The 25,777-nt window shown below is 36.0% G+C and overlaps 1 protein-coding gene across 4 annotated transcripts in view; it reads right to left on the bottom strand.

Annotated features, from left to right (window-relative positions):
• CDH2 (cadherin 2) overlaps nucleotides 1–25,777 on the bottom strand; it is a 394,092-nt gene that overhangs the window by 54,070 nt on the left and 314,245 nt on the right. For all 4 annotated transcript variants that reach the window (XM_081563143.1, XM_081563142.1, XM_081563145.1 and 1 more), the window contains 5 exons: nucleotides 14,318–14,544; nucleotides 12,279–12,425; nucleotides 10,380–10,535; nucleotides 5,711–5,855; nucleotides 3,278–3,450 (listed from right to left, as the gene is read on the bottom strand). In XM_081563143.1, the coding sequence (XP_081419269.1) occupies nucleotides 3,278–3,450; nucleotides 5,711–5,855; nucleotides 10,380–10,535; nucleotides 12,279–12,425; nucleotides 14,318–14,461 (765 nt within the window). In that variant the 5' untranslated portion in view covers nucleotides 14,462–14,544. The remainder of the gene's footprint in view (nucleotides 1–3,277; nucleotides 3,451–5,710; nucleotides 5,856–10,379; nucleotides 10,536–12,278; nucleotides 12,426–14,317; nucleotides 14,545–25,777) is intronic.

Below are 25,777 nucleotides of genomic sequence, written 5' to 3'. Positions count from 1 at the left end.
CAACAAGAAGTCAGATTGATAAACAACAAGGCCCTACTGTAAAGCACAAGGTATTAGATTTAATATCCAGTAATAAACCATATACATGTGTGCGTGTGTGCTCAGCTGCTCAGCTGTGTCTCACTCTTTGCGATACCATGGACTGTAGCCTATCATGGGATTTTCCAGGTAAGAATTCTGGAGTGGTTGCCATTTCCTCCTCTAGGGGATCTTCCCAACCCAGGGATAGAACCTGTGTCTCCAGCAGCTCCTGCAGTGGCAGGCAGATTCTTTCCACTGAGTCACCTGAGAATCCCAAACTACACACACACACACACACACACACACACACACACATATACACATATACATGTATATATACAAAATAGATAGATAGATAGATAGATAGATAGATAGATGGGCTTCCCTGGTGGCTCAGTTGGTAAAGAATCTGCCTGCAATGGGGGAGACCTGGGTACGATCCCTGTTGGGAAGATCCCCTAGAGGAGGAAATGGCAACCCACTCCAATATTCTTGCCAATGGAGATCCCAATGGACAGAGGAGCCTGGCAGGCTACAGTCCATGGTGTCGCAAAGAATCAGACACGACTGAGCAACTAAGCACAGCACAGCACATTTACATATACATATATATATACACACACGTATAACTGAATCAATTTGTTGTACAGCAGAAATTAACACACTTTAAAACAACTATACTTTAATAAAATAAATTTTAAAAATGCATTTAGAAAACTAAAAGATAAAACGTAAAAGAAATCAGATGGAGATTAAAAAATTGAAGACTGGCAAGTGTAGTGCGTGAAGCTTTAGGTCTGCAGAACCCCAAGAATTAAAACCTGGAGATGAAAGGAAAATAAAAAGCTAAATCTCAGAAAGCATTTCAATGATTAGGAGTTCAGTCACTTAAAGGTGTCATCCATCCTGAGATGACAACGGAAATGACTTTGGACAGAAAGAAAACTATGAGGTCTAATAGAAATAAAAGCATTTCCAGCTTACATGAGGCCTGGAGAAGTCAGCATAATTTATCCCTGGCCTTAGGCAGAATTACCATAAACCATCTGAGATAGATATATTTTGCCACGTTAAATGACTTTCAGAAAAGGAAGGTTTTCCATAATTTTCCCTAGTAACTCATTGTTGTGTTTAATAGTTTCACTGTCAAGAAGCAATTTCTCATGCTGAATCTAACTTGTGATTCTATAGCTTTGAATTCATGTCCACTTTCATTTCCTCAGGTTGTGCATAGTTGCTTCCGGCCACCGCAAGATACACTTAACCAAAGTACAGCCTGACTTCCAACTTTCACCCTCTAAACTAAAGACTCTCTTTGATTTTTAAATATGGTTGGTTTGCTTTTATAAAACTATCTTTCATTCTCTATGCCTCTTGCTCTTCATAAAACAGCCAGGCTAAATGTGATAGGAATATTACTATATGAAAACAAGATGAAGTCCCATTTCTGTATCTCACAATGAGAGTGTGAAATGAAAGAGAAATATTAGGTTTGGGAGATGAGCTATATACCTCCTTAGGATGTGAGCCACTGGCACTCCAGAGAATATTAAAAAAAAATATGCTATATTCTCCTATGAAATACAGTATTCATGCTGAATTTATTAACATTTAAGAATAGTATTTTATACAGTAATGGAAAAGGTGAAAAGATATATATGTTCCAGATATCACTGAACTAAAGGTATTACTGCAAAAGATAAATTTCAGCAATCTCTGGTGCAAAACATTCCTAGAACAAGGACTGTTGGCACCTGGGAGTTAACAGGCATACCGTACTAGCCATCCATCTAACTCCCAAGGAAGGCTCTGGGCTCAATTGTGAATTAAGTAATCTTGATTGGCTCATATCACTTTATTAAAGTGTTGCCACCTCTATCTTGTGTACATAATGAATTGCAATAGTAATGTTTTCTTCGATCCAATTCAAGTGGATGCTACTTACTAAGACAAATAAAACGTCATGAAAACCAACTCCTAAAATCCTTGTCAATAATATTTATGATGGTAGGTCTAATGTTTCCTTTTGACACACATAATATGAGGTCTCATTACGATAGAAGCTGGCTCAGCCAGAAACCTACAAGCACAGATCTCTAAGAGTTGGCACTTTGATAATTCACTGACACAATGATTACTGATGGTCAATGATGACCTTGAGAATCGCTAAGAAAACGGTTAGAACAGAATGGAGAAAGGGTGTAGGAAAATTCAGTAGGGCTGGAGTTTTCAGGAAAGGATATAAGCAGGGCTTGAATGGCAACATGAAGAACTGGAGGGTTCAAGATCAAGAAAAACGGGCAAGACGTTGCTGGCAGAAGGAATCACGCAAGCGGAACACAGCAGGGTGCCACAGCACGGTGGGCTCAGCTCTGTCAGAGCGAGACGACCCACCTAGAAGGAACTGAAACACCTATTCCTTCTCAGACTGTGGTCCGACATAATATTTCAATACTGTCAACACTGTATGCCTTTACAACAAAATATACGCCAGAACTGTGTTTCTCTGCGTTTGTAACTTGAAAGCCCTGTCAGTGGAATGCAGGCACTTCTTGGTGTTCAAACCTGTTAAGTTCATCTTAGAGTTAAAGGGAAGGAGATCATCTCCTCTGTACTAAATCAAGGATCACAAAAAAAAAAAAAACACCTCATCACACGTGTCATTTGTAGCCTCTTCAAAATACGAATGTTAAAAATTATCCTAAATGTATGTGTACTTTATTTGGACACAATTTTTAATTTAATTCCTCATGAAATCCTTTGAGTATGAGGGAAAACAGAAAATGCCAAGAATTTTAAAAAGTAGATACCAGAAGGTTACTGGCTTGACTTAGTCAATGACCATCCTAAATATTACATGGACCAGCAATGATTTATCCAGTTTACATACATTATTTAACCAACTTGAAATTCTGTAAAAAAGAGTACAATAGATTTACTCATGGCCATGAACACATGAATAATCTTGTGGAGATGTTACTGTGTGTGCCCAGTCACTCAGTCATGTCTGACTCTTTGTGACCCCACGGATCGTAGCCCACCAGGCTCCTCTGTCCATGGGATTTCCCAGGCAAGAACATTGGAGTCATTTCCTTCTCCAAGGGATCTTTTCGACCCAGGGATAGAACCCGCGTCTCCTGCATTGGCAGGGGGATTTTTTTTTTTTGTCTCCACTGAGCCTGGAGACAAAAGAGATGTGAGCTTGTGCACTTTTAAGATTACAAGCAAATTCAAATACAGATTTCGGTTGGCTTACTTCTCTGTCAAGTCCAGCTGCCACCGTGATAATGTCCCCAGTCTCATTGTTGATTGTAAACATGTTGGGCGAAGGGGTGCTTGGTGCCTGGGACAGGATTCTGTACCTCAACATCCCATTGAGGGCGTTTGGATCGTCAGCATCAATTGCAGTGACCGTCATCACATATGTTCCTAGACAGCAGACATGGAAAATGAATGGTTGCCTTTCATGTCAGGCTCTTCCAAACAGAAGCGATATTTACCTTCTTCATCAATCTTCATTCCACTTTTTCTTTTTTAAAAAAATAACTTCTGTTTTTAAAAATGTGGACCATTTTTAAAGTCTTTAGCAAATTTGTTACAGTATTGCTCTCATTTTATGTTTTGGGGTTTTGACCAAGAACATGCGGGATCTTGGCTCCCTGACCAGGATCAAACCTGCACTGGCATGCGAAATCTTAACCACTGGATCACCAAGGAAGTCCCTTTCCACTTTTTCAGACCAACATTTAATAATTTAGCCTTGATTAAAACACTATTGACAAGAACAGAACTCACTTCACAAAATATAAAATATGGTTGAGTTGCTTAAAAGGAAAATTGTTAAAAAAAATTTTTTTACAGATGTATAAAGACTAAATGCTTCTACATACTTAAAAGACAAACTCACTCTATGATTCAAAGAAAGGATCCCTTCAGATATATATTTTATATATCCCTTCGTTTATATAAAATTCAAATAATAAGTAAGATAGATGTCATTTGAAACATCTTTTATGGCCACCGATTCCTTCCCTCTGCCGTATTTTTTCCATTGTGCAGTAGCATCTAAAACAACATGCAGGGTATGATTCTCCACAAAGCCTAAGTCACTTTCTGAAAGTAAGCCGAGTGCATAACAACACATACTCCATTTACTGAGGTCATGAGGAATCATTTCATGCATGACTGTTTTGGTACATTGAATAGGGGGTTTTGCACTGGGGTTCATTATTTCTGAGGAGATTAAAAGAACTCCAGTTTATTAGATATTGTGGAAAGGAAGTCTACAAAGCATTACAATCAAATGCATTCAAACTAGTTAGACAAACTGTGCAACTGAGAAGTAAAGAGAAAATTAGTTACTATTTAAGATGGTTTGCTCCATGCAATTTTTGTAAGACTTGGATTATAAAATGTTCCATCTCCAGGCTACCTTCTTCTTTAGTACTCTTAAGATGAGTTTGATTTAGTGCCTTTACAGCTAGTGTTCCCTCTACAGGGTACATTTTTTTTTTTTCCCCCAGAATTAACTAAGGCTTGTTCACATAATTCAAATCTCTTTTCAGAGCCTGTCCCTCTAAACAAGACATCCTATTTGACTATGTGCCAAGTTTGATAATTTTTTTTCCAAAACTTTATTTTTTCGCCAAAACATTTGCTTGCTTGTTTGCCTTTTACTGTTCTCCTCTACTAGATCTCAAGCTCCAACAGGGCACAACTAACTTGTCACAGCTGTATCTACAGTGCTGGAGCAGTGTCTGGCATACAGTATGTACTCTATAAACATTTGTTGAATGAATGGTTAAAACAAAACAAAAATGTGTTTTGGAATCTTGAACCAAAATATTGCTTACAACATTGCATTTCAGTTTAACTTAAGATTCATGACTCTATCAAATCTTGCCTAGAAGGATGTTTTCAAACTTACAGAGCAAATGCAGGAAATCGACTCATGAAATGTCTTTACATCTCCTGGTCATTCAGAGTCACTTATAAAGTCACGGGAAGGCTTTATGGAAATTCATGTGCATATGCATAGTAAATATACCTGTAATGATTTACTTTTGGTAATTTTTATGAAACGATAATTCTGATAAAATTGGAAATAATAAAGAAAAAAAACCAATGAATGATTTTAAAAAACCAAAAGCGTTCCCCAGGCAAAAAAGCACAACGTTTATTTATCCTTAGAATATATATATAAGCCTTGTGTTTTAGTAAAGATATGTTTAACATGCTTCAATTTTTTTTCCTGTATTTTAAAATACCGACGAACTAGACTCTAAAATGTGACTCAGACAGAGCCACAGATGGTTGAACTTCCTGCACAGCCCTGTCTTCCCACCCCAGCTGCCCCCACCCCTCTGCTCTTCTGAGATACAGACAAGTGTATCTGAACCAGGAAAAGTGCCAGTTTAAGACAAAGTTATATCTATAAATTGGCTTATGTACAAACCAGTATAGATGGTGAAGGAAATATAGAGTGTTAAGTTTAAATGTCGAGGCTTTCTTAAATTCAAAATTAAATTTAAAAAATTAAATATAACAAATTAAGTCTTGCCTAAAAGCAGCATGAATGAAAGAAAATGACACTAAAGGCTCACGTGATTTCTCATCTAGCTTATATACGAGGGCTGGATAACATTGTATTTCCTCAAGGAACCTCCACAATTATGATCTTTGAACTTACCTGGCTTTGATCCCTCAGGAACTGTCCCATTCCAAACCTGGTGTAAGAACTCAGGTCTGTTATCATTCATGTCAATAACGTTGATGACGATGTCGATGGGGTTCTCCACTTGGTTTCCATTAATATCCACTGCATGTGCCCTCAACTGCAAGAGTAATTAGAAAATGAAACGATTTAACGGATTTAGGTCTCGTGTGAGAAGATAAAAGATACCATAACCATAGCCATAAACAGCACAGATGGATGAAAACCAAAAGCTATTCTTTCCATCAAAATTCAAGTTAGCCAAACTATATTATTAAGGGAGATACAGCTGATAGTCATCTGGCTCAGAGCTCTATGAATCTAATCTGTATACAAAAGAGTGAAGTAGAAACGATCCACCTTTGAAGGCGAAGAAATCAAGCTTCAGAAAAGCTAAGTAACTTTACTCAGTTTATTGACAGAGCCCCTGTCCTAAGCCAGTTCTGTCCAGCTCCCAAATCCTTTCGCTAAATCCATACAAAAGAGCCAGGGTAATTAAAAATACGGAACTGGCCTAAAGGAGTCATACGGAACAAGAGAAAAGATGAGAATCCAGAAAGAATGAAGTGTGCACAAGGAATTTTGACTCTTTTTATTGTAAAAGTCATTCACTCATAAACACTAAAAGCACATAAGACAGTTTGTTCCTCTCCCAAGGTTGAGTTCTCAGTATTACAGGTATTCTAGAAATTTTATCTTTTTTCTTCTTTTGTAAACAAATATAATCACTCAGCTACTCTTGGCAAAATATCTTCAAAATCTTTTCATCTGGCACTAGAAAACCATTTCAATCTTTTCAAAAGCTGTGTAGTGTTCCATTGAATTGTTTCTTTTTAAAGGCAATGCTTCTATGATTATCCTGTTAAGTATGATGGTTTCTGCTGGATATGCTTTATCAACTTAAAGAAGCATTAACATATCTTTTTTCCAATTTTGAGGTTATTTAGCACATGAAACTGTAAATTTTCTTAGACAAGCCTTTTCAACACGTATAGAGCCCCTTTTTCCCTTGACTTAATATATTACATTAAGAGATTTTAATACGGAACTGTCCCTGCCATTCTATAATTAATTCTATTTTGTTATCAATATTGCTCATTTACGTGCAAGTAGTGAGACTCTGGAGAGCAAGGATTTATCCCAACACTGACCTGAAAATATTTATTTTCTGAGATTTAACCACATGACTTCAGCCAGAATTCATACAGAAGAAATATTTATAATTTTTGGATTGGTATTTTTTGTGCTCATGAATTACAGACTAGTCTGATTAGAGACTGGTCCACTGCATGCTACCTGTACTCCACCCGTGGGTGCGCTCAGTCACGTCCTACTCTGTGCAACCCCATGGAGGGTAGCCCTCCAGGCTCCTCTGTCCATGGAATTTGCCTGCCAAAAATACTGGACTGGGTAGCTATTTCCTATGCCCCGGGATCTTCCCAACCCAGGGGTCAAATTGGTGTCTTTTGAATTTCCTGCATTAGCAGGTGGATTCTTTACCACTGCGTCACCTGGGAAGCCCTGCCACCTTTACTAAGTTTCCCTATTAACGTGATGCTATTTTGTAAAAGGCTTGAAAACGTCTTTATATTTTTAGAACAATATATTAATAAAAAGCATTAGAATTACGTGTTCATTAAGGCTTTTAAGAGAATTGGTTGGTAAAACAATCACGGCCCTTGGGAGGAGAGAATTGAGTGATACTCAGGATTTAAAATGCATTTTTAGTTTTTCATATGCTTATTTGCCAGTTTATGTCTAGGGTGTCTTGCTCTACCATATGTCTATATTTATCTATATAATAATTTTCAAAACTTAAATAATTTTAAAAGTTTGTACAAGTGCAAAAATTCAAAAAAATATATTAATGAGAAAAATAGTCTAAAAAACACATTAGCATAAGTGGCATAAAAAATATGGGACAACTAAGTATGATCATGACATTGATGCTGAATCAATCAGAATACTAAATCAATATACAGTGTTGGGACATCTGGGCTGGCCGTAAAGGAAAAGCAAAGTCAATCTATATACCTTTCTTCTTTTACTAAAATAAACTTCACAGAGGTTAAACATTTAGATGCAAAGATAAATAAATAAATGAAACAGATAAAATGCAGGAGATTAGCATCTTGGAGTAGAAAAGATCTCTTTAAACATCTCCAGAAAGCCAGAATGGGGAGCTTCCCTGGTAGCTCAATGGTAAAGAATTCACCTGACAATTCAGCAGATACTGGTTTGATCCCTGGTCTGCGAACTAAGATCCCACATGCCGCAGAGCAGCTAAGCACATGTGCCACAACTACTGAGCTTGTGCTCTAGAGCCTGGGAGCCACACGTCTGAAGCCCTTGCACCCTAGAGACCATGCTCTGCAAGAAGAGAAGCCACTGCAAAGAGAAGCCTGAGTGCCACAACTAGAGATAGCTCACCACAACTAGAGAAAAGTCCATGCAGCAACAAAGACCCAGCACAGCCAAAAATTAATAAATAAAAAAGCAAGCCAGAATGCATGATAAAATCAAAACAATGACAAATATCATAATGTAAAAACTGTAAGTTATAATAAGGGAAAAATTATAAATAAAGTTTGAAAACAAATAACAACCAAAGAAATATATGAAAATCATGTATCAACATCTCCAGTAGATGAAAGGTGATAAATGTGTGGAGGAAAAGGTAACAACTTTCCCACCCCAAATTTAACATAAGACAGGAATAGGGAATTTACTTTAACTGGATATTCAACATATGCAACTTAAAGCATCAAGATACATTTTTTAGAAATAGTACTGGCAATAAATAAAATAATGCCTGGAATTGATAATGGAATGAAAAGTATCTATTTTATAGTGGGGAGGTACTGCAACACAATACAACTCTTCAAGAGAACAATTCCACTATATTCATCAAATAATTCCAGTTTTAGGAATTTTTTCTGAGGACATGATGGGAAAATGTACAGAAAGCTGTTCATTGCTGCATGATTTACAGTTGTAAAATAAAGTAGAAAGAACTAAATCATCCAAGTATCTGCCAGTAGGTAATTAATTACAATTATGTTAGAGCAAGCAATCAAAGATAATAATAGAAATAAATAATGATTGCTGATGTGGAAAGATGCTAAATCTTATGATTGCTAAGTGACAAAAGTTGGTTTCAGAGAATAATCCCAATTTCACAAAAATATATTTATGAATCTATACACAAAGAAACATCTTACAGAATATTACCAAAGTTAAAGAAAAGTGACTAGTTTATGTACCAGGATTGCAAATTCTTCTTACTTTATTACTAATACTGTTTTATTTGAAAAGTTTTTACATTGTACCTATATTCTTTTCTAAGAGAAAATGATGCTTTCATTAAAAGTTTTAGCTATTCATATAGAAATTGGAGTAGGAATAAAGATCAATTTAGGTTTCTATATTAAACACATGAAAAAAACTGTTAAATCCTGTTCCAGAAAAATGTGCAAGCATGGCTAGAAAAAAAGGAAAGAAAAATGCTTTCTGGAATTTGTACTTTATTATTAAGAAATTCTTGATTTTTGAAATGCTCAATACAATTTTTAATTGGGAAAATCAGTTTTTAAATACATACATATATTAAAAATAGGAACATATAACTATATATAAGGGTTTCTCTGGTGGCTCAGATGGTAAAGAATCCTTCTGCAATGTGGAGGAGACCTGGATTTGATTCCTGGGTTGGGAAGATCCACTGGAGAAGGGCATGGCAACCCACTCCAGTATTCTTGCCTGGAGGATCCCCATGGACAAAGGAGCGTGGTGGGTTAAAGTCCATGGAGTTGCAAAGAGTCGGACACAGCACAACTATATATAAAAGCTGTTATAACTCAATCAAGAAATGAATAAAATAGAAATATAACATAAAATTAGCATAAGAAATATAACTGGATAATATATCTAAGAAAATATTGCTCAGATTGGCAGGTTAATGAAACCAAGTATTGGCAAGGTTATGCAGAAAAGGGAAATCTTAATTCTCAGTAGGCAGATAAAAACGGCAGATAATATGATCAACAAATAACAAAATGAAAATGTGCTATCCATTTTGTATGATGCTAATTAATGGTAATCATAATATCAGTAGACAAATCGACAAACATAAATGTACTTGGTTGGCCAAAATGTTCATTAGGGTTTTGCTATTAAGTCTTACAACGAACCCAAATGAACTTTTGGTCCAAACCAATATATTTATAAGAAACTGCTGTTAAAATTATAGTTTATATACATTCAGTGGAATACTATACAGCTATTAAAAATGTAATGATCTGTATATAATTTACATGAAATAGATCCCTTTCATGGAAATTTGTTCTTATAAGTTCTTAACCACATATCTGAAGGCAAGTATCAGCATGCAAATAGTAATATGACTTGAGGCAATTTTCAGTTTTTACTTGGCATTGTTTGTTTACCATGAGCATTCATCAATTTTATAAAAACAATTGTTTTATAAAAATAAAAAAATATTAAAATAAATTGAAAAGGCTACAAGTACATTTCTGGCATTAAAACATTAAGGATCAAAGCTTTAAGACTGATACGAGAGGCAAATGTTAAACCTTGGACATATTTGGAAGAGTGTTAAAGAATTAACAGCTGGTTGAAATCTTACATGAAACCGGGCTATCAGCTCGCGATCCAGAGGCTTGGTTACTGACAGCTGACCTGAGATGGGGTTGATAATGAAGATACCAGTTGGAGGCTGGTCAGCTCCTGGCCCAGTTACGCTGTACCGCAGAGAAAGGTTTTTATCTCTATCGGATCTGATCTGAGGGTCAAGAAGATAGTCACATTAACCAAGGGACTAAACGAGCTCATTATCAGAGACAGAGCATGCTACACCTCATGGCCTCTTCCAAATATACACCATTTCTTTCCAGAAAATTCTTGAAGCTCTCCCAGTCCTATTCCTTCTTCTTGGTTTTTGGTGATGGGCTTCAAAAAGAGATGACATCTGTCACTAGAAGGACTGGGACAATGTTAACATCTAAAAGAACACTCATTAGGAACAGTGCAAAAGTCAAAATTAAGGAGTGTCCATTTTTAAACAGAATCAAAGTCTCTCCTAGAAATTTGGAGGTTAGAATATTTAACCCAGTAACAGGTGTCCAATTTAATGAAGAAAAAACTATTCACTTTTTTGCATCAGTTAGGACACGAAATAACTCTCTAATCATAGTGTGAAAGAGCCTCAGGTGGGAACTCTAAGATTATGGTTGAGTCTGGGAGTCAGATTTCTGTACTTGCATTGTGCTGAAGTTTTTTATTGCAACCAAAGCTTCCCATATTATTTTAAGTTGGCACCCAATACCCCAAATTCTTTATTAATAACAAAACATGCAAGAAATGATTTTATAATAGATTTCTTTTATGCATAAAAATTGTATCTGTTACAGGCTCCCTGCTTTCTCCTCCAAATACAACACTTCCTGGAAAAACAGCTTACAGATGAGTGGAACATATATATCCTATGATGTTCTTAACATCAGAGGAACAGGCTGCAGAAAGGGAGGAATAATAGGACCGAAAAAAGGGCATTTGAGCAATACTGTTTGGAGGTGATAATAAGAAATATCTGTATATTAGACAAATATTTTTAATCCAGTAATAGAATTCAGTTTTTGTTTTGTTTTTTCAGTTAAGGCAAAACTCTTTAATTTTGTCATTCTCCGTTAAAGTAGAAACACAGAAAACACTTTGCTTTGGAGGTTACATATTTCATTGTTAAACTTAATTATAATGCATATTACCATAGACTGGACAACACAAATAAATGACATTAAAAAATACAGCTTTCAGTAAGTATGTATTGGGATGCTAAATTAATCATATACAGAAACGTTACTTTCTATTAAATTTGATAATACAACTAGTTGTCTTAGTTTTTTTTTGTAATAAATAAAAATTTGCTAATTTTACTAAGCATGTAGAAATGTCTGTCATTATTTTTTCCCCTGGGTCTGATAGCATGCATTTAGAGTAACTGGAAAAAAAAATCTTCCTCTTCAAATCTGAAAGCCTATGTTTTTTGTGCAGCCCCAGGGAGTCTGTTAATGGTATCAGAGGTCATTTTTTATTTCTTTAAAAAACTCTCAAATGCACTCAGTACCGGCATTTTTAGCAATGATTGCCCCTTTATTTTTTCTTTGGCCCAGAAGCTATCTGTAGAGGGCAGAGATCATCACGGGGAATGCAGCTTTCAGACAGGGAAGATAAGGTGGAAGGGGAAGGGTACAGTGTGGGTGTGAATGCATGCGGAGCTAGGGTGTATATATTCGGAGACCGAACAAGCTTCAGCATCCATGGCCCACTGGACAGACCCACAGGAAGCTCTGCCTATAAGTAAGCCAAGGTAATGAAAAAGAGACTCTTTACAACCCTAGAGACATTTCATCAATACAAAATAGTACATACATGTCTTAAACTCTACTTTGTGGAAAAAAGAGACAACAGCACTTCTAACATACACCAAACACATGCCACAGAGATCAATGAAATTGTGTCACCCTACCCTGACGAGCTCTTGAGGAAAAGGCCCTCTGGAGTTTTCCGGCAAGTTGATGGGAGGGATAACCCAGTCTCTCTTCTGCCTCTGCAGGTAGCCATTGTGCTTAGTCAATTGTCTTGGGAATACTATTTCTTCTATTTCTCGTGATTCCTTCACATGAAAATACAAGAAGACATTCCTGAGTATTAGAAAAACACTTTCTGAAAGTACATCAATATCAATGAATACCCGTAAGTGTAAAATCACACTTTATTATGGACAAGAAAATAAGTCTGGAGGCCCTCTCCTCATCTGCCTATTAAAATAATAGAAAACACCATAAAATTGTGGGCTTCCCTGGTGGCTCAGCTGGTAAAGAATCCACCTGCAACGTGGGATACCTGGGTTCGATCCCTGGGTTGGGAAGATCCCCTGGAGCAGGGAACAGCTACCCACTCCAGTATTCTTGCCTGGAGAATTTCATGAACCATATAGTCCATGGGGTTGCAAAGAGCTGGACACAACTGAGCTATTTTTTCCACTTTCACCATAAAATTGTGGGTGACACTGTTTATTGAAAAATGAAATACCAAACAATGTATTAGGTGGCTCAGCTGTGTAAACTATTTGCAGTTTCTATAAACCATCTTAGATACTAGTTAACATTGAGCAAAATTTAATAGTACCCTTTTATACATTTCTCATTAGTTTAAACCACAGTTCAGGTAATGTGCTACTGTACATTAAATTTAGATCTTGATGTGCTAAAATATAATTTGAATTCCAAGAGAAGTTTAATACATACTGCTAAGGAACGTCTCAAATATTTATGACCCTATTAAATCCCACAGAATTAATGCTGTAATTATTCTAAACCTATGTCAGCCATGATGGATGCTATAGATGACCCACTTTGCACATGGGGTATTAATCTCTGCTGGATGTCAACATCTTCTTCTGTTTTCCCCTGTGTCTGTGGACATTTTAGCCATTAGCCCAGCTGCTTCAATGCAAACATCCAAGCTGGTTTGCTAGAACACAGTGAATCCTCAACAACAAAAGCATCTTTTCACTCAGTTAGTTACCAGATCTTTATTTTATGTTACCCAAATGACATGATTTCCCTCCACAGTTAATAGATTAACAAATTACATTTCACATAATGAAAGCCCAACATTGGTATAAGAGAAAAAATGATATCTTTTTCTCTAATATTTATTCATATTTGATTATTGCTGTGGCTCTCACATTTACAATACCAGCAATGAATATGTGTCTTCTTATGTTTTCATGTAACAGTTATAGTTCATAAAATCATAGACCAATTATATGAGTATGGCATCGCCCCATATTTATTTCCAATTAACTCAAAGAACTATAATATTCAGAAACTAATATTGTTATCATAACTTTACTTAAGGAGTTATTATATTTTATTTAAAATTCATAAAATAGTGGCTTACACAAAAGAAGTACTTAGCAAATGTTCAGTTGAAATGAATTTTCTGTTAAAAGTATATCTTATTTGTTTTATCTTGGTTTATAGCAATTTCCACCAGAGGGAGTGTATTATTCCTAAAAGTCAAGTCCATAGTATAAATAATTCAAATTCCCCAATTTGATTATTGAGGAACAAGACAAAAACCCAATACTCCTTGGCAGAAATGTTTTCCTGTTACTACTATAAGTCTTTACTTCCCCTGCCATAAGTTTGGCTGATGACATCTTATAAACAACTGTTTATCTTGTGGTTAAGTTTAACAGCATGTAAAGCTTCTAAGTAATTTAAAACAGATAACTATTTCTAAGTAAATTTAAGTTATAAATCTCAAAGTCTAAACAAATCTTTCAAATACAGTTTAGGACTGCTGATAAAACATTTAATCTAAAGTATCTTGTAAGATCAAAAAAAAAAAAAAAACAACAGCAAAATAGTACTGCAGCAACTGAAGTTGATAAAAATTCCAGTACTGGCCACTTATTGATGTGATGCAAAGTATGCACGTAGTTCAAGCTGCACAATCCTGATTAAGTCCATCCAAAGTCATACTTAGATACTTTACCTTCACTGAATCCTCAGGTAAGACTGGTTTGAGGCTCAGTTTTACTGCTACTTGCCACTTTTCCTGAGTCTCTTTGTCTTGAGCGTATACCAGGAACTTCGAGCGCTCAGAGGAGAGGGGGAAGCTTCTCACGGCGTACACCATGCCGTCTTCATCCACCTTAAAATCCGCTGGCTCACTGCTCTCATACTGTACTTTCCTTTTCCCGTTGCAGTTGCTAAACTTCACTGTAAAAATAAATAAATAAACAAAACTAATTATACTACAAAGGCAAAAACAATTATTCATCTAAATCGACTGCAGCCATGAAATTAAAAGACGCTTACTCCTTGGAAGGAAGGTTATGGCCAACCTAGATAGCATATTTAAAAGCAGAGACATTACTTTGCCAACAAAGGTCCGTCTAGTCAAGGCTATGGTTTTTCCAGTGGTCATGTATGGATGTGAGAGTTGGACGGTGAAGAAAGCTGAGCGCCGAAGAATTGATGCTTTTGAACTGCGGTGTTGGAGAAGACTCTTGAGAGTCCCTTGGACTGCAAGGAGATCCAATCAGCCCATCCTAAAGGAGATCAGTCCTGAGTGTTCATCGGAAGGTCTGATGTTGAAGCTGAAACTCCAATACTTTGGCCACCTCATGCGAAGGGTTGACTTATTGGAAAAGACCCTGATGCTGGGTAGGATTGGGGGCGGGAGGAGAAGGGGACGACAGAGGATGAGATGGTTGGATGGCATCACCGACTTGATGGACATGGGTTTGGGTAGACTCCGGGGATTGGTGATGGACAGGGAGGCCTGGCATGCTGCGATTCATGGGGTCACAAAGAGTCAGACACAACTGAGCGACTGAACTGAACTGACTGATATCCAGCTTAGGGTAAAATAAAACTTAGTAACATGAAATGTTACTCATTGGAAAAGACCTTGATGCTGGGAAAGAATGAAGGAAGGAGGAGAAGGGAACAACAGAGGATGAGATGGTTGGATGGCCTTACCAACTCGATGGACATGAGTTTGAGCAAAGTCCAGGAGATGGTGAGGGACAAAGAAGTCTGGCATGCTGCAGTCCACGGCGTCACAAAGAGTTGGACACGACTGAGTGACTGAACTGAACGTGAAATGCAAAAATTTTATTTTTACATTATTCAAGGAATTTTTATCTTGAAATTTTTTATACAACTTTTAAAGGTTACACTCGATTTGCAGTTATTACGAAATATTGTTTACATTCCCCATGTTGCACATACTGTACGTGCCAAATCACTTCAGTTGTGTCAGACTCTTTGCGACCCAGGGACTATAGCCAGTGAGGTTCCTCTGTCCCTGGGATTCTCCAGGCAAGAACACTGAGTGGGTTGCTATGCCCTCCTCCAGGGGATCTTCCTGACACAGGGATCGAACCCGTGTCTCTTGTGTCTCCTGCCTCGCAGGCGGATTCTTTACTGGCTGAGCCACCAGGGAAGTAGTACATTCCTTTAGCCTGTCTTACATCCAGCAGTTTGTACCTACTACTTCTCCATCCCTAAATTTCCCCTCACTTCCATCCCCACTGGAAACCACTAGATTGTTCTATTTATCTGTGAGTCTGTTGCTTTTTTTGTTATACTCACTAGTCAATTTTAATTTTTGATTCCACATATAAGTGATATAATATAGTAATTGTCTTTTTCTAACTTATTTCACTCGGTGTAATCCCCTCTGAGTCCATCCATGTTGCTACAAGTGGTAAAACTTCCCTTTAGGTATGGCTGAGTAGTATTCCATTTTATATATATGTGACATCACATCTTCTTTATCCATTCATCTGTTGATGGACACTTAGGTTGCGTCCATATCTTGGCAACTGTAAATAATGCTGCAATGATCAGTGGAGTGCATGTTTTCTTTTCAAAAGAGTCTTTCTGATTTTTTTTTTTTAGATTTATACCCAGGAGTGGAATTGCTGGATCATATGGTTGTTCTATTTCAGGAATTTTCATTCTAGAGAATGTCAGATGTTCTGAGTTACTCCCCAGCATCTCCTTGTTCCAAAATCGTCCTCTTCCTTCCACAAGCCCCTGGATTCTGGACCCTCAGGAATACCTGTTCCTTCCCAGGTCTCACCGATGCCACCTTCCATTCCCTAACAAACTTCTACTCATCCTATACATCTCAGCTCCAGAGTCACTGAGGGCAGAACAAATTACTGCTTTTCAGTCTTTGTGTAGCAACCTGAACTCTTATCACCGTAGTTCTAAAGCCATGCCTGACATTCACCGTGCAAGTACTTCAGAGCAAATTTTCTTTGCTATCTTGTATACCCTGCATGTTTCCTGGCATGCAGCCTTAATATATAATTTTGGAATAAATTCTTAAAGGAATAAAACAATAAATTCACCAATACTGAATGCCCACTATGCACCAGAATGACAAAATCTCATGGTACTTAAAAGGTGAATAATTGGCCATTTCTAGTTCTTGTGGTGCTTATCGCAGCTTTATGGAGCCCTAACAGTTCTACAGATTTTCAAACAAATGAAAATAAAGGTATATCTCAAAATAAACAACTGAAAATGTCTTAAGAATAGAAAAAAATGAAAAAAATCTCAAATCTTCATTAGCTCTATCTTACATGTAATGACTTAAAATTTGAAAAAAATGAATGCTTTCTTAAAGCCAACATCAATCAGCTTATGTCTCATTGGAAACAAAACAAAGGTTAAAACCACATACTTATAAATGTAGAACTAGACCTATTCAAGCCAAAATATAGTTATAATAAAAATATTCTCCACGGAAGATGATTTTCTTTGAAATTCTTAATCATTCTTTTTGAAGAAAAATTCTATGAGAAGAACATAAAAGGATCAAAGAGAAAAAACAATTTTTCACTTCTCTAAACATGTGAGGTTATGTTCTGACCACAGTTACAATGGATACATTTTGAAATTCTATTAATAGTCACACATTACAAAGTAAAATCATATATATTTTTTACATTTTCCAAGGACCTAAGTTCATCTTTTGAACTCCCGCCCACATGTGAATTAATTAAATTCTTTTGTTTTCATTAGCATAAATTCAGAGATGCGCACCAGACCACAAATAACACACAAGCTTATTACCCTAAGTAACCGTAAAATCCTTGATAAGTCATAAAATACTTCACTGATTATTTTCCCACATAATCCACATATACCATCCTTCATCTTTCAAACATTGCAAAATGAAAAGTTGTATCTCCCACTAAATTATGATAAGTCAAAATATTTGTCCTTGAAGTAGAAATATCCCAGAAGATAACTTAATTACCCCATCTTACACACCATGTGATTTAAAAATGAAAAATGGGAATCTTTTCTATAGAACAATGCCATCTACTGCTTGTCTTTTATTAAGACAACAAAATGAAAAGTCAAATTGTTTGGGGGAGCCCTGCTGAGAAATCAAAATGAAAGACTTTTAGCATCTTCTTGTATAAAAAGTCCCTTTTATATCACAAAAGGTATTCATGATACTTAAAAACATACAATGTGGATGAGAAACGTTAAACACTTTTCTGCACTTTCTTGTTGACTTTTACACTCTGGTACTCCTTGTCCATTCACACCTGGACTGTTGTATCTGCCTGCTTGGGTGGTGTTTCTCCTGCTACAGGTCACTGCGTGTCCACTTCTAGAATAAACATCTGCAGTGATTTTCTCCTCCCTGCCTGCAATATTATATGTCAACTCTTTGACTTAGTATACGATGCTCTCTTAATTCTTAGTCACTTGGTCTTTTTGTTTTATCTATTGGGTTGGTGGAAAAGTTGAACAGGTTTTTCCATAGCATCTTAAGGAAAAACCCAAACGAACTTTTTCACTAACGCAATACATCATCTTTTACAATTTATTCTGCCTAGTCAGACAGATTTCTCAGACAGTTTCCACATCACTGTGGCCCACATTCTACGCATGGGTACTCAGTCACTTCAGCTGTGTCTGATCTTTGTGACCCATGGACTATAGCCCACCAGGCTCCTCTGTCCATGGGATTCTCCAGGCAGGAACACTGGAGCGGGTTGCCATGTCCTCCTCCAGGGGATCATCCCAACCCATGGATAGAAACTGCATCTCTTGCATTTCCTGCACTGCAGGCGGGTTCTTTACCCACTGAACCACCTGGGAAGCCCTTACACTCATATTTATCACCTTTTCTGGGCCTGGGCCACTCCCCTCCCCCTTCTCCTAGCCACAGCTTCAGAGTCAGGGGAAGGGTCCTCTTGGATGTCCTTAGGAAAATGGCAACCTGTGGCCTCATTTGGGAAGGCTCTGAATTTTTAAAAAAAATGTTGTTCCTATGTTTCCTGTCCATAGAAATACACATTAGCACTTTATTTATTATAATAATAATTATAATAAGTAATGTCTACTTATTAATGGTTTCGTGTGACTAGATCTTGTCTCTGTAAGTGGACCATAAACTCATTGTGGCTTCCTGACAGTGAGTCTTGATTCTTTTGTTTCTTTGACACTTAACAGTGATAGGACAGAATAAACATTCATTAAATATCTACAGACCAATTATATAGATTAATATCTAAAATTTTTTAAAAACTAGAAAGCAGGAAACTTAGATGTATGCTCAGCCTACTATAGCAACAGTCAACAACAACAAAACCCAGGGACTTCCAATAATTTGACTTTGTTTAGGTGGTTGGGTTATGAAAGAAAATGAATTAATACTTGTTGAATGCTAGGCACTGAACAAGACATTTAAGGTTAGGTTATTTACTTTAACCTTAAGAATAACCACCCAAAGTGAGAATTGTTTTCTCTGTTCTCCAGACGGGGCAGAAAATTCAGAAATCCATCTACACTCCGTGCTGCTTGACTCCTTGTGTCTGTCTGCCCCACAAAAACACAAAAGGATCTAACTCAACTCATGTCCTAAACCTTTAATAAACAATAAAAGTAAATAAACGACAAAGAGGCTTGATAGATGCTTGGGAAGAGAATAGTGCCACATTTAAATCTTTGAAAGTATCAAAGTAACTAGCATATTAAAAAGGAGTTCTTCGATTGGAGTACAGCCTAAAGGTCCCACTGAGGGGAGGAACTGAGCCCCTTAGGGACTGGTGAGTGTGTGTGACAGATGAAAAAAATCCATACTCACTGTTACTGTCATGGACTTTGGCTAATCTGGTACTCAGCTACCTATTTGGATTCAGGTGTCAAAAAGATACAAGCAAGCAAAGATGGAGGCCTTTGAAAAAAATGCATTAGCAAAGGAAAAAATGTGCCTTTTCCTACCAAGGGTCACCGCGGATCCTATGAACGAGAAGCGTGTGACCCCAGAGAGTCTGGCTCTGAGCGAACACTTTGGAGGAAATTGCATAAAGGTTGTCACTTAAAATCTTTTAGCTTTTCTAGCACTCTTGCCCCCATTGGTTTAATAATTCTGTCATCAAACTGTTCTGAGATTTTTAAACAAATGCTAATTTTCATTGCTCTGATATTAAAATAAGCAACATTTTGCACATTGCTCAGTTTTAAAGGACTGTGATGTATTATGTGTTGTATTAACTGTAAATGTGTTGTATTGGTATTAATTCCTTTTGTACATTCAACAAGTGGAATCAATACCTTAACTGAAAATAAGTCCATTGCCAACTGAAAAAGTTTTCCTTAGTGAGATACTGGTCCTGACTTCATCCTGTGGTTGTGATTTAATGCACAAACAGCACCTCGTTCACATGCTTAATCAGTAACTACCAGGTTTTACTGCTTTCAAAGTCACGCAAATTAAAAAGCTTGCTAATTTCAATGGTATTATGGACTACATTGCTTTCCCTTAAATTCACAGGCTGAAATTCTAATTCTTAATACCTCAGAATGTAAGTATTGGCATGGCCAAATATTTGTTTGAGTTGTAACATCTTACAGAAAAACCCAAACAAAATTTTGGCCAACCTAATGTATTTGGGGTCACAAAGAATCAGACACGTCTGAGCGACTGAACTTAATGTATTTGGAGATATGGTTTTTAAAGAGGTAACTAAGGTAAATGAGCCCATGAGTGGGCCCTCATCCAGTATTACTGGCATCTTATAAGAAGAGGACATTTGGACATAGTTGTACATGTACACAGAGGAAAGGTCATTGTATGCACACAGGGAAAGATGGCCATCTGCAAGACAAGGAAAAAGATCTCGAGAAAATCCAAACCTGTCGGCACCTTGATCTCAGACTTCCAGTCTCCAGAACTGTGAGATAAATTTCTGTCATTTAAACCACCCAAGTGGGTAATACATGAATTCCATTTATTAACAATCGGTCAATGTTTATTGAATGTTGTCTTGTTCACATTTGACTTAGCTGCACCATGAATATTTTCTCAAATTTGACAAGATTCACTTCTGCCCTAGCACTAAATGCTGAGACTTACTTAGAAGAAAATTTTTATAGAAACATAGACATTAACAGAAAAATAAAAAGTGGAAAACCACTATGTTATAGAACCTCAGTCACAGCACTATTATATATTTATAATTTATATATTACATTTATTTACTATTTATAGACTTTCAAAAAGTTTTCAGAAGGACTACGACAGAATATGTTTACCAAAAAAGTTGGTTAAAAATAAAAAGGAGAATAGACAGAAGCCACGTGAAAGGGAGAAAGAGATATTCAAGGGACATGGTAAAATTAGTAAGATCAGATTTAAAATTTAACTTTGAAGATGAGGAAAGCAAACACCACAGTCATATGACTTGTGGGGAGAAATATATAGTTCACTGAAACGAAGCTGCTTCTGTTATTAACACATTTTCCTAATGGATGTTAGGCAAAGAATTCTCAGTAACTTAATAATATTTTCAACTTTCATTTTCCAAAACAGGAAGCAGTTTGATCATTTTTTAATATGTAGGTTTTAAATAAAAGGTGATGATATGTTTATTTTAAAATAAAATACATCCTTAGCAGTGAAACCATTCTGTATGTTACGGTTATGGCAGATACATGACATCATGCATTTGTCAAAAGCCATAGCCTAAGCAACAACTACGGGTGAATCATCAGGTAAATTAAGGACTTTATAGTAATGTATCATTATTGGTTGCAGCAAATGTGCTACATTAATGCAAGATGTTAGTAACAGGGAAAATTTTCAAGATGGGGTGGATATGGAACTGTGTGTTTTGCACTCAATTTTTCTGTAAACTTATAACTTTTCTAAAAAATAGTCTATTAATAATTTAAAAAATATTTCCCTAAGGGGATGGTCTAACCAGCTATATTATCAGATATTTGAAAGAAGTAGATAGTTGTCAATATCCTCAGTCTCTGCCAAGCATGAGTGCCAGTGAATTACTCCAATATGATGTTAGCAGGAGCCAGATAATATAACTTAATCAATAACTTTACATAAACATCCTATGTATGGAGATACTGAATTGGTGTTTCATGAAAGTCATAATATTTTATTACATGTAAGAAAGTTGAAATTCTGTCATTTAAAAAAAGGAACTCAATTTGAAATATTTTTTATGACAATCTTCTTTACATTAGAATATTAATTTTTCTTAAGTGCTCAAATAACTTAAAGTAGAAACTCCAAAATTTCAAAACATAGGATAAAAGAACAAAAGTTGCTTTAGACAACTGAAAAAATAAGCTTGATCCACTGAATAATTCAAATTTAAAACAACTCTACACAAAATTAAATGTTTGTGCCTAAAAACATCATATTAAATAAGAAATGTATTATTAGAGCCACTGCACAGTTTCCATATGTAATATGTAGTTAATGTGTTCTAGACTACATAGAACTTTGTTAACATGATTAATAGAAAATTAAACACCAGTGAAATAATTATTTTAAAGTAATTTTGACTCTTAAAACAATACCTCAAATTAATGTTAACCATAAAAACATAATATCCTTATAAAATATTAACAGGAAACCACAGATCTTATACATTAAACGTATTAGCAGTTTAATAGCACACATTAACCATAGGAATGAAAATGGGAAAATATACACATATGGTTTATAATTTTTGCCTAAGTAAAGCATCAACCATATTTAGAAACAATTATGAGAGAATACTGTAAAAGTACTTTTGCGCCTAAATATCCCTTTGACTTTTATTGTATTTTTTCCCACATTAATTGCTATTTCTGAAGGCATACTAGAAAAACAGAAACAGTTTCACAGTGTTAACAGGTGTTCTCCTACCATGTGCACAGGGCAATATTTATTAAGGAACTAGATCTCTATTAATGAAGAAGTTATAGGGAGAAAAGTAAGGAAGAACTATCTTAACATTAAGAATTTCATGGGCTTTTTTCTTACAGATTCCAATGAAGAATGGTTATCAACTGCAGGTTTGCTCATAAATCTGCTTAGATATTCTTTGCTTACTCTAGACCCTTTCTGAGTTTCAACTTCAGCAACAATTATTCCTAGAACCACTTAGAGTCTACCAATCCTTTTCATACATGCACAGTGGATGCACTAGAGATAGTCTGGAAAAGTCCACATGGACTTTGGTAGAAAAAGTCAGTACACTTTCTGTTTCTTTTTAAGATTTTTTGTTTTGATGTGGACCATTTTAAAAGTCTTTATTGAATTTGTTACAATATTACTTTGGTTTTATGCTTGGTTTTTTGGCTGCAAGGCATGTGGGATCCTAGCTCCCCAACCACTGAGCAAACCCATACTCTCTGCATTGGAAGGTGAAGTCTTTACCGCTGGACTGCCTGGAAAGTCCCACATTTTCTTCATAGCTTCTAATTATAATAAGAAAAATGAAATACACAGTTGGGAAACACTATAAAATACACATAGAACTAACTTCTATCCAAAACTGAAAAAAAATCTTTAATAAGAAATTTCAGCTATTTGCATGAAATGCCTTTTCATAACATTTTAAGACTGAGAAATCAAATGCTTGATAATTTCCATTAAGGAAATCTATTCACAGAAGTTAGTGGTAGCAAATGGGTAGCATAGAGTACATTCGTTTTCTCCAATTGACAGAAAACTCTTTTTTGTCATGAACCATGAGGAATACATTGACTAAATTTCCTGGTCCTTCTTTAACTGACAAACACAACGTTGAAATTCCTTGGGGAAACGCAAAAGTTTTTCATATTTTTTATTATAAGTATTTTAAAATAACGATAAAATTCGACTTCACGCATAGATAAATATTGCTCTAACAGTCAATAATTTTCCTTAGGGTTTAAAATGTAACACCAACTAAATACAAAAAATATATCATTTTTATCCTTTTTCCAAAGCTGAATTTTGCTTCAAATCCATAAGCTCTGTGAGTATGTGTAATATTTACATGGCCTTTGTGATTTTCAATTAAGTTCATTCAGGTGCTCCAAGATGTCAGTTAAATAGGCTATTTTTTTCAAGCGAATTAGTCTCCTTCAACAAATCTGTAGTGAACAACAATTCAAACACACTCACAATCCATTTTTCTATTAGCCAATAAATTCTTGCCAAAAAAAAAGTGTCCTTTGGACAGCTTGTGTACTTTGGTATAGATCAGCAAATATGGTTTTCTAATCCCTGATCTTTGCATAAAGCTGTTGTCATTTATTTTCATAATATCAATTTCTATGGAGTTAAGATTTATGAGCAAACTTTTATATACAAGAGCTTCCAGGTGAGTAAAACTAACACTGATCATGGGACTCTCAGATTAAACTCCTGATGTTTATGTCTTCATGTCATTTACAGCCCTTACACCTTACGGCCAGAGCATCAGCCTTATGTAATATTTGCGTAAAATTTTCCTTTACAGTGTTCCTTTATCTCCTCAAATATTCGATTTATAAAAGTTTCTTTTGCTTTTTTTTTTCCAAAATAAATAATGCTCTTCAAGGATTCTAATGACTGCTATGAACCAACATATTTCAGTGTTAGCATTAGTCGCTCAGTTATGTCCAACTGTCTGCGACCCATGGACCGTAGCCCAGCAGGTCCCTCTGTCCATGGAATTCTCCAGGCAAGAATACTGGAGATCGCTAGGTTCAAACCCAGGTCTCCTGCATTGGAGGTAGATAGATTATTTACCATCTGAACCACCAGGGAGGCCCAAAGTTCATTAATAAATATGAACCAACATACTTCTTAATTCCTTCAAGTCACCAACATGCAATGATGGCTCCTTTTCTATTTCTTCCACTTCCCTGGTTTCCGGTATAGCACTGATGATGCATAGACAGACTGGTAACATAAATTCTCCCTTTGTGTGAGGCATTCTGGCTTAAAGCATTATGTGTAAAATTTTATAAATGGCTTTTAAAGCTTGATGCTAGCGTGCTGTACTCAATCTCATAAAGGAATTTCTTTACTTTCTGCTTAAGAGAATCCAAAATTTCTCCTGCTTAAATTAGGTGTTTTGGGTGCGGTGCCCTCAAAGTGAGTCCTGCAGGTAGCTTCACTTGATCATTTTTGCATGAAATTAAACCTTTAGATCAAATGTGAAAATAATTATAAGGACACATGGATTCCAATTTGAGCGAAAACATTTGAGGGGGTTCTGGTGACTGAAGTCTTTTCATTTTTCACTAGGCTGGGACAGTGAGCATAATTGAAAATGAAATCTAAACACAACAGAAACTACAGGCAGGTACAGCTTCAGAAAATCTATCTGTAAATAATACATAAAAAAAAACTTTAAGTAATATTGTCTAATAATATTACATATGTTATAATATAATAATATTGTCTAATTAATATAATACAAATGAGTATTATAAACATTACAACTAGAAAATACATGTTTCAGGTCTTCTGCATTTTTGAAACATTTAAAAATAAAGCATATGAAAAGCTAGGAAAATTAAATATATCATTATCTACATGATAATACTGAATATTAATTTTCATTTAATTTAATAACTGATAGGCTTTAAAATGCTCAAAATGTAATCACTATTTATAGTTCTGAATAATCAAAAAGTATTTTGAAAACAACCAATTTTTGCAACTTACAGTCCCCTTTAGTAATTTAGTAAATTTTATGTCCAGGAAAACCAACTTATTTCTAAGGAATCTGTTTTTAAAAACCTATGCAAATTTAACATAATAGAGACGCTTTAATTTTTTAAAAAAACACACAAAATTAACTATTGATTTTGACTGAGAAAGATTTGCTGTTAATTTTAAAATCCAATAGGAATGCTGCTGCTGCTGCTGCTAAGTCGCTTCAGTCGTGCCCGACTCTGTGCGACCCCATAGACGGCAGCCCACCAGGCTCCGCCGTCCCTGGGATTCTCCAGGCAAGAACACTGGAGTGGGTTGCCATTTCCTTCTCCAATGCATGAAAGTGAAAAGTGAAAGTGAAGTCGCTCAGTTGTGTCCAACTCTTAGCGACCTCATGGACTGCAGCCCACCAGGCTCCTCCATCCATGGGATTTTCCAGGCAAGAGTACTGGAGTGGGGTGCCATTGCCTTCTCCAATAGGAATAAACA

Source organism: Giraffa tippelskirchi, chromosome 14 (genome assembly GCF_054371585.1).
Source record: "Giraffa tippelskirchi isolate mGirTip1 chromosome 14, T2T-mGirTip1v1.2.pri, whole genome shotgun sequence".
NCBI classification, from domain to species: Eukaryota; Metazoa; Chordata; class Mammalia; order Artiodactyla; family Giraffidae; genus Giraffa; species Giraffa tippelskirchi.
The sequence above is the reverse complement of the archived record's forward strand: the minus strand, read 5'-3'. Positions and strand labels throughout refer to the sequence as shown.